General features: G+C 35.6%; 1 protein-coding gene across 2 annotated transcripts; it reads right to left on the bottom strand.

Annotated features, from left to right (window-relative positions):
• Positions 1-1,626: 1,626 nt before the first annotated feature.
• On the bottom strand, positions 1,627-8,489 carry LOC136038172 (protein asteroid-like). 2 transcript variants are annotated; one of them, XM_065721244.1, is made up of 2 exons: positions 7,641-8,489; positions 1,627-3,073 (listed from the first exon to the last, which is right to left on the bottom strand). In XM_065721244.1, exons 1-2 carry the CDS (start codon positions 8,433-8,435, stop codon positions 2,831-2,833), a joined length of 1,038 nt encoding a protein of 345 aa, XP_065577316.1. In that variant the 5' UTR covers positions 8,436-8,489; the 3' UTR covers positions 1,627-2,830. The 2 variants fall into 2 exon arrangements, with proteins under 2 accessions (XP_065577316.1, XP_065577317.1); XM_065721245.1 differs by having other exon boundaries at positions 7,641-8,475.
• Between the last annotated feature and the right edge of the window lie 2,147 nt (positions 8,490-10,636).

Here is a 10,636-nt window from a genome sequence, read left to right as displayed (position 1 = left end):
GATCGTATTGATATAATCAGCTGCTAAATGAGGTAACAGAGAGTATTTGGCCAGGTAGCAGTTAGAGCATTGATCAGGTAACAGTTAGACTATTGGCCGGATCGTGTTGAAATCATCAGCTGCCACACGAGGTAACAAAGAGTATTGGCCAGATCATATTGACATCATCGAATGCTGCACGAGGTAACAGTGAGAGTATTGGCCAGGTAACAGTGAGAATATTGGCCAGGTAACAGTGAAAATTTTGGCAAGGTAACAGTGACAGTATTGGCCAGATCGCATTGACTTCATTAACTGCTACACGAGGTAACAGTGATAGTCGAACTATTGGATCGCAACCAATGATCAGTCAATCGCTTTACCAACTTGGAAAAGGGATCAGAGGGCAACTAGCACCCCACCCCTACCCTTTTTCCCCAAACACATCCGATAAAAATTATATATAGAATTTTTTTTTAATAGCCACAATATTAAATAACAAATCTCCGGGTTTGACAAATCCCTCAGAGCCCGGGGCAGGTGTAGTCAGTTATGCCCCATGGGTATATAAGGTTCTTATGGAAGGAGTTTTTCACATAACCTTCAGAGGGGGCTCATTTGGCTGAAAATTGAAGCTTTTAGTTCCTAATTAATATTAATGTATTTGTATTCAACTATTTTTAATAAGTGAAAATTTTGTTAAAATTTGGCTTGAAAATTTTGGGGAGATGGAGGAGTCGCTAATCAAGGTTTTTCCCCGGGCACAAGAGAGGCCTGAACTGCCACTGATTGAAACTCAAGTTCGGGACTACTATTTAGATTTAATTCTACTGAATCACTCTTCTCACCCTCATCACTGGATACATATTTTCCATCACTAATTCATCTGACTAAAATCTGACTTCAAGAATAGGCCTTTCTCTTAAAAACTCAATTTCTTGTCACAAGTAGCTGTAATTTATAGAATGTAGTTCAAAAAGTTTTAGTTATTGATGATGGTGATAAACGGTGAGAAATAGCCCAAACGAATTTGCAAGTAGCGCTGATATCGTAGGGAAGACGGGAACTGCCGGTTTCTATTTGGAAACACTCAGTTAATACCTTCTGAATTAATTAAAATCATATTTATGATTTTTCCCTTCAGTAAAGACCTCTTTTCTTCTGAAGAGTTTCGTTTGTAAAGCATACCGTACACTATATTAAAAAGTACTGGCAGACATCTTCCCGGGGAGGGGGACTACCAGGAGACGGTTTTTAACGAGGTTTAAACATGGATATTTCTCAATTACTAATTTATATTTTTATTGTCATATTGTTTTTTGGGAGTGGGGCTTTTAAAAGATTTAATTTTTTTCTTCAATTTCTTAATTTTATTTGGAAGTACTCAGTTAATATATTCCTAGTTTACTGGCCGAATTAACGAGAAGTTGTGATAGTTATTTTCTTACCTGTGTCTTTTTTTATACTTCTTGAAACAGAATTTACTTGCAAAAGCTTTTCGACTCAAAAATCTGTCTTTCCTCTTACTGGCTTAATATTCATACCTAACAACAAATCAGATTTGCGTCCATTTTAATGGCTCGAAATTCGAATTTCCAACAACGAGTATTTTTTACCTATACAACAATAGGTACAAAAAATAATTCATTTTACACATAAAGAAAAGTTTTAATTACAATAATAAATTTCGTCATTATCGTTGGTCAATACGAAGAATCGGCACTTAGTCTAGGCTGTAAGAAATGCTTCGATTACAGTAATTTATTTGGTTAAAATCAGATAAGAAATGATCACTATTATTTAAATATATGCAATTGTATCGGTTATTACGTCAATTTCATCAGAACCTGGATCATCAATGATTGGATATGCCCTTTCTTCTTTAACTTGTTGAGGCGTGGGATTCCCATGCTTATCTTGCTTCAGTAGAGAAAATAAGTTATCAACTTTTTGCAAAAGTTTATGCAAAGATTTGCAGCCAAGTAAGCCATCCAACCAGCGTTCATTTGCCATTATATGGCTGGTTAAACTATACAGTAAAGAGCTATTAAAATATAAAATCGAATTTGTGTCTTCATAAGGACATAATAGCAATCGGTTTAAGTACATCGTAAAGAAAAGTACCATTTGGAATTCTGAGTAGTTGTGAACAATCTTTATATTGTAGGTACTTGGGCTTTGGCTTTCACTTAAAATGTAACCCTTTCCTTGACCTTTAGTGACAATATCTAACTGGAATCGGTGAAGTTCTGGAAGGATTTTGAAAGCTGAAATGCAGTCTTCAATATCTATGTTATTCCATAAATCCTTGATATTGCTTCTTGGATTATTTTCTATGGATTCTTCTGATAATATTGCCACCCTGTTCCTTTCAATATTATCTTCGGTATTTGTGTATGATATCTCAATAATTTTAAGCAGAACTACCATGAGAACCAATCCATGAATTTTGAAACTTGCCTGATTTGCTCTACAGTAGCAATAGATGATAGAGCACATAAAAATCTGAACTTCATCAGGAAATTGTGCAACAACTTCCAAGTCATTATCATTCAACTTCAACACTTGATGCAAAAATTGCTTTCTAATACCTGTTGGTAAATCCGGCATGTCTTTCAAATTTGGTAAGGAAACCACATCGCTTTCAGAAAATGGTATTGTCATTTCTTTGAGTTCAGATCCAACTCTTATCTCTAAAATCACATCAATAACTTTCGACAAAGTGCTTTCTAAAGATATTTTTGGGTAGTCATTGCTCAAAACAACTGCTGCGAAAGCTTTGACAATATCCATTGCTGCTAGGAGGCTGTATGTTTGATCTTCAGCCTCCACTTGAGGGAAATACACAATCTCATGGAAGAAAGGAATTTCTTAACACCCAAGATGGAAACTGATATTGTCTAAGAGCAGTGACAAACCATGGAGGGAAAATATCACCTTTGTTAGGGAGTGTAAGAGCATTGCTTGATTCGCAAAAAATTCTTTCGGGCTCTTCCATAACTTGTGTATAAGTAAGTTCCATAGTGGTCTTTGATGGATACGGAAGTAACCTCCTTGCTTGGTCTATCTTTTCATGTTTCACACAATACATTATCTAAAATTTAAATTTAATAATTAGTACAACTGCAGTTAAAGTCAGGCGTAAAATTAAGGTCTCTTTCTGTTGTCCCAATTGTTACTAAATATTTTCAGTTCATTTTCAAAAACCAAATTGTTAATTTAACACAACTTTGTTAGTAGCAATTCTTGGAAGTGTATAAATTAGTATTCCTTTAAATATAAAGAACGATTTCGAGTACTGTAATAGACCAGTCGATCGATCATTGCCTGTAGTTACGTTGGACAGGGCTCGATCAGTGAGCAGAGTGTAGACGCAAGGTCCGTTGTAGTCAATTAGCGTTATTGATAAATGAAAAAAAACAAAGGTTTAAAACGACTTTTGAAACTTCAAAACAGATATAAAAATGTATTTCAACTTTGTAGAACGGAAAACACATCAACAGTTATTCTTTTTTAATAGAGAAATTGGCAAGTTATATCTTTGCTCGTCAAATATTTTGGGTGCAACTTGCTTCCCTTTTTTTTGGGGGGGGGGGCAAATATTTGGTTGCATTCGTTTTTTTTACGACGATGTTTTGAATTGGGAGAAAGTTTTACTAACAGTTGTTACTATCAATGTCCTGTATATTGTTTTTTGGCTAAATTTTACTTACACTTTTTAGTTAGATTAGCGGAAACAGACTTTTATTTACTACTCCCTCCCCTATTGCTCACCACCATGAATCAAGGCAAACTGTGTTTTTAGTTTAACTAAACAATATGTTTGCTTTTAAAGCAGTGTTTACCAATTGATTTCTGTAAGAACCGTACATGTGCAAATAGAGTTATCGAACAGTTCGTGGTAACGAACTGTAGCAAGGAGCGACCCGGCTCAATAGTAACCAAAACCCTAAAAAATTCGATACGAATAGCTACATCAAAAGAATCACATTTTAATGCTGATTCTAAATATACAAATTTCATCAAGTTTAGCCACCCATCAAAAGTTACGAGCCTGAGAAAATTTGCCTTATTTTAGAAAATAGGGAAACAACCCCTAAAAGTCATAGTCTTAACGAAAATTAAACCATTGGGTTCAGCGTATCAGAGAACCCTGTTGTAGAAGTTTCAAGCTCCTATCTACAAAAATGTGGAATTTTGTATTGTTTGCCGGAAGGCAGATCCCGGATGTGTGTTTATTTGTTTGTTTGTTTTGTTGTTGTTTTTTTGTTGTTGTTGTTTTTTTCCACAGGGGTGATCGTATCGACCCAGTGGTCCTAGAATCTCGCGAGAGGTCTCATTCTAACGGAAATGAAAAGTTCTAGTGTCTTTTTTAAGTGACCGAAAAAATTGGAGGGCACCTAGGACCCCTCCCACGCTAATTATTTTCCCAAAGTCATCGGATCAAAATTCTGAGACAGCGGTTTTATTCAGCGTAGTCGAAAAACCTTATAACTATGTCTTTGAGGACGACTTACTCCCCCACAGTCCCCGTGGGAGGGGCTACAAGTTACAAACTTTGACCAGTGCTTACATATAGTAGTGGTTATTTGGAAGTGTACAGACGTTTTCAGGGGAATTTTTTGGTTGGGGGGGGGGGGGTAGAAGAGGGGGTTATGTTGGGGGAAGTTTCCTTGGAGGAATTTATCAGGGGGGAAGAAAATTTCTATGAAGGGAGCGTAGGATTTTCTAGCATTATTTAAAAAAAAACAATGAAAAAATAAATATGAACAAGTTTTTTCAACTGAAAGTAAGGAGCAGCATTAAAACTTAAAACGAACAGAAATTATTACGCATATGACGGGCTCACCTCCTCTTAATACCTCGCTCTTTACGCTAAAGTATTTTTAGTAATTTCAACAATTTATTCTACGGCTTTTGTGATTGAAGGGTCATTCTTAAGAAATTGGGACAAAATTTAAGTTTTAGTGAAAAGAGCGAGGTACTGACGAGGGAATGAACCCCCTCATATACGTAATAAAACATGAGAATACAGAAGCTCGTCACGTAAGCTAATTTGTAAGTTACGTATATCTTTTACTAATAAAAACATTCGTAAAAAATTAAAAGTTCTAGTTGCCTTTTTAAGTAACCAAAAAATCGGTGGGCAACTAGACCTCCTCTCCCGCTCCTTTTTTTCTCAAAATCATTCGATCAAAACTATGAGAAAGCAATTTAGCCAAAAAAAATAAAGATTCAAATTTCGTTTTAATTATTCCTCTGCGGAGAGCCAAAGTCAAAACATATATATAAAAACATACATATAAAAAAACAAGTTTTTTTAACGGAAAGTAAGGAGCGACATTAAAACTTTAAACGAACAGAAATTACTTCGCATATGAAAGGGGCTGCTTCCTCATCAACGCGCCGCTCTTTACGCTAAAGTTTTTTACTGTTTAAAAAAGTAGAGTTAAGAGAAAGAGTCAAACTTTAGCGTAAAGAGCGGAGCGTTGATTAGGAAGCACCCCCTTTTATATACGAAGTAATTGCTGTTCGTTTTAAGTTTTAATGTCGCTCCTTACTTTCCGTTAAAAAACTTGTTTTTTTTTATTTAATAGCACACAAAAACACGAAATTTACTCTGGAAACACGTTGTCACCTTTTTTTTTTTAAATGACTTTAAATCATAGACAGCGCAATAATGCTACGTAAGTAAATATCGCTGCAAAGTGGGCTCTGTGTATTATTATTTTTTCACCAGGGCAATTCGCATTGAAAGAGTTGTCCTATAAAATTCGAAAGGAGCTCTTTCGACTGAAAATTCTACTTTTTTTCTAGCGCCCTTTTTAAGTGTCAAAAGTGATTGGAAGGTAGTCAGCCCCCTCTTATGTCCATTTTTCCTCAAAGACACCCGAACGAAATTTTGAAATAGCCATTATGTTTAGCGTAGTGTAAATGTCCAGCAACCATGCCTGTCTCTCCCCACAGCCCTTGGGAAAAGGGCAAGAAGCTACGAAATTTGACCATTGTTTACGCAGTATTTTATTTTGAGAAAGAGGGACGTTTTTGACCCTTGGTGTCCAAAAAGGCCAAAGGGATTCAGATGAAGCTGTAAGGGAATGTTGAGGGGAGTGTTGAACTAAATCAAAACACACTATATGTATGCACGCTGTCGAAAGGGGGTATCTCAGGAATGGCTTAGGGTATCGAGTTGAAACTTCCAGGGAATAACGAGTGGGGTAATAAATTGACAAAGTTGCAATGTGTGCATGCTACTGCTACTACAACTACTACTATTGTTACTGCTACTGCTACTAATACTTCTATTGCGACTACTACTAAGGCTAAGGGTATTAACGTGACAACTTCAGGAAAATCTGAAGGAGAAGTTGAACTAAATTAAATATACTACATGCAAATAGGTTGTCAAAAAAACATATCAGCAATATCTTAGGAACGATTTGACGTAAAAGAGTGTCTTTGTCATATCCCGGGAAAAATCTGGGTCTTACGTTGGATCTTCAGAGTATGTTTCGGGAACTTCAACTAAATTAAAGATAGTGTGTGCCTCCAGTTTGCCCAGAAGCGATATGAGCGACATCTCAAGAACAGCTAAGGGCATTAGGTTAACATTGTCACGCTGCAATATCTCATGGAAGGTTAAGGAACTTAAGTTGAAACGTTCAGGGAATGTGAAGGGGAATAGTTGCTGAACATTTGTCTATACTTAGGGCTGTAAGATGCTGGGGGTTAAAATTCTGCCTGACCTATAGAGCCCCGAGGCTCATGCAGATTTTTGACCGATATATTTAAATATTTTCCCCTCCCATCAATCCAAAGCATTATAGTACAACTATTATAAAAATTGTTGCAAGATTCCGTAGAACATTTAAATAGTAATCCAAGATCTTGATTCTTATAAGGAAAACAAAAAGATTTAATATATTTCTAAAAATTCTAAATTTAAAAAAAGATTTTTCCACAAAAGAAGTTTTTCAAAGGCAAGTAAAGAGATACATTAAACCAAAGATGAATAGAAATAAAGTCAAATAATTTTTCAAGCGTAAAACTGCCATAAATCACCATCAATACATAAATCAAACCTATTTTTAAATGAACCCATTTTTATTACTACAATACTTTAGATTGATGGGTACGGGTAAATTATTGAAATATATCGGTTGGAAATCTGCATGATCCTTGGAGTTCTATAGGGCTGAAAAACTTTTCTTTTAAAAACTTCTTTTGTGGAAACAGTTTTTTAAATTGATCATTTTTAGGATCAGTTTCAAGCTTTGCCTATAACCCGGAAACCGCTAAATGTACCCCTACCACCAAGTTAATATTACCAAGATTTCTCCTAACCGTTTCTGATAATGCGACAAGTTTCAGGCAATTTCACTTATGATGAAAAATAAAAATTATTAGCAAAAAGTAAGATTGAAAAACTATTTAGAACAAAGAAGTTAAATCAGCACGTTTTATATTCTATTGCAAGAAAAGGCAATTCTTAGAAGGGAACAAACAGAAGGAAAGCGAGAGAGAGATAGGCAGATAGACAGAAATAGATAAAGAGAGTGAGAGAGAAAGGAGGAGTTAGAGAGAGAGAGAGAGGAAGAATAAGAAGAAGGTACAAGAGAGGGTAACATAAAACTGTAAGAAAAAGTGATTCTGAAGCTTACTTTTTCAATTGCGGTATTGTTATGATGGTGTGTAAGCCACCTTCGAATAATATACAGCTTTTTTTGGAAATTGAAAGGTTGTTCCTGATTGAACAGCTTTTTAAAAGCTGTACTGTCAATATATTCATCTTTAAGAAGAATTGCCAGAAACGGCAACTGGGATCGCTTTATACAGAGATCTTCTAAAAACCTGTCAATTGAGACCATTTTGCACCTCAGTGAAGATTCACGAAAGTGCTTAACTTTTTCCGGGCTTTCCAAATATTTAAATGGTATCAAATTTGTACCAAAAATAATAAAAATTGAATCATTGCTCAAAATAGGACAATTTAATCTTTTTGCTAACTCGGCCATTTCTTCATGAGACTCGTGATCACTCTGAATTATTTTGAAATTACACTTTTTGCATGCCCTCATAAAAACATCCTTCGCAAAAAGTGGAAACGAATTTGATTTCTGCAACTTGTCCTCTTTCAGTGGGTCGTAATTACTACAGGTAGATAGTTTGTAAAGACGATTGTTTCTCTTTAATCTCCTTCTTCCACTATCAGCTTCAATTCCCCCCTCAAAGAATATAATTGGCGTGATATTGCACTGTTCCAGCATTGCATTGAAATTCATATATTTGTGGTAGAGTGTATCGTAGTTTCCGCCAAATTCTTGGCCCATTCCAGGACTGTCTTTATAAATACTGTATGCCAAATTAAGCCCATCAACAACCAATATAGAATATTGTAATTTGTGGTTGATCATGAATCGTCGCTCAACAAAAGAAAAGAGCCCACTGATGCCCATTGTTGCCAATACCACACAGCGACGAAGGAGCGAAATTTGCCAACAACTGAAATGATAAAGGAATTGAAAATTTAGCTTTTTTTAACGAAGAATCATGGAAAAATTCAAAAAATACAAGTTTTGTTCCCATTATCACTTTGATGATCCTGCATGAGCATTCCATCTCAGAAGGAAACACTTGAATAACAAAAGAGGGGTACAATTGTTGAATCCCCCATTCCACCTTTTTTTGGAAGGTACTGTGGCAATTGTGACATTTGCATCCAATCCCCTCAACAGGGACCAACTGTTTATAGTGCTAGGCTATGCACAAAATTAAAAGAAAACATCCAAAACAGCATAATTTTTACTTTTATAATATGCAGAAACAACTACTACTAATAACTGCTTATAACTCACTGCAGCACCAAGATACTTGAGGCAAACACAGCTATGCACACTCTTCTTGCATACCAATCTATTCAAAGCCCCCCTCTTTACACCCTCTCAAGAAGTTCCGATTTCCAGCGGGTCCTAGCCATTTAGAAACTTGGGAGTCTTTCGATTAGGTTTGAAAGTTAGTTTCCTTTTTGGGTTGAAAGTTATTTGATGGTGACAATCCCCCTCCCTTGCTCTTTTTGCTACCCAAGATATCCCATCATGATCCCGTATAGCTGTTTTCCTCAAAATATTCGAAGGGACCTATGAATGTGCCTTCCTGGATGATATTGGTTCCTGAACTCGTCAGAAAAAGATCACAATTGGTGTGAAGTGTCCACAGTTAAAAAAATAGGTTTTCTAGTGGAAAAAAGAAGCATGTTTGATATAGGGGTCGAATTAGCTCGAAACTTTTTTCCGTTAATCCCCTAGGCCAAGAGGAATATATGCTCTGCAGGGAGGCTGGGGTAAACGTATCACAGTTCATATTATTGACTTACCAAGAAAGTGAACTTACCATTCGATGCCCTTTTTTATGCTCTTTATGAATGTAACAATCGCTTCTATCGCAAATTCAAATTTAAGCACTTTTTGATCTAACCTAACCCAACCTAACCTAACTGTAAATAATTTTGGCACTGAGAACATTTGGTATTATTTTATCGAAACCGAGAAAATGGCGCTGAGAAATCGTAGTATTATTTTCTCGAAAACGACAGATAACTCATACTTTAGTTAAAAATTTGTCATTTTTAAGAGCTCAAGAAGTGCTTAAATTTGAATTTGCGATAGAAACGATTACTATATTCGTAAAGAGCGTAAGAAAAGGCATCGAGTGGAATGTTCAGCTTATTGGTAAGTCAATAATATGAACTGTGATACGTTTACCGGGGGCTGCTATGCATCTTGAAGTGGAGAACACTAGCAGCCAACAAAAGTGAAACACAGAACGCAAAAGTGAAAAGTGTTCACTTTTACATTTCAGGATGTAAAACTAAAGAGCAAAAATTAGAACCAAGCATAGTCATTTAAGTCTATAACTTGACTAGATCTTGATTTTATGAAGTTTCAAAAAACTTGGAAAAATGTGCCTAAAGTTTAAGATGAATATCGTGGTCAAATCGTTGGAATTTTCATTTCGAATGCATTATTGCATGTTTGCTTCCCCTGCCTCCACTAAATTCAAAGAGAGCGAATAGCCCCTCGTCTAGAATTTTACCCTGTTAATTTTGTATTGACTACAATTACATTTGGGGACAACAGTCACTTTTTGGGGGGTGGGGGGGTAAGAAATGTTGATAAACGTTAATAAGAAAGGGACCTAACGTTAAAATGTTATTTTGACAAAACATTGCAAAAACTTTTACAAAGAGCGTCGCAAGTGCCGTTACATCAAAACTGACTTCATTTTGCAAATTTGTTTCCGAATAATATTTTACTGTTAAGGCTATGAAAATAATAGTGACCATTCCTGAATCAGCTGCAAATATAAATTTTCTCACTAGACAGTTTTATTAGAAGCACATTTTTATTTTCTGGTGACTATGGACTATTTTGAGCTTTTTTAACCCTTTTAAGGGCTCAAAATGAAATTTGCCGCAGAAATGATTATAAAATTTGGAAAGAGCATTAAACAAGGCATCAATTGATGTATTAACTTTCTTCCTATCTCTTAAGCCTTTTGATAATTTCTTTGTATTTTTACATTACTCGCGTAAAATTAATCATACTGTCAAAACGGCGTATGGTAAATTTTTCGCAGTTCATATAATTAACCTACCAAT

Source organism: Artemia franciscana, chromosome 17, assembly GCF_032884065.1.
Source record: "Artemia franciscana chromosome 17, ASM3288406v1, whole genome shotgun sequence".
Lineage (NCBI taxonomy): Eukaryota > Metazoa > Arthropoda > Branchiopoda > Anostraca > Artemiidae > Artemia > Artemia franciscana.
The sequence above is the reverse complement of the archived record's forward strand: the minus strand, read 5'-3'. Positions and strand labels throughout refer to the sequence as shown.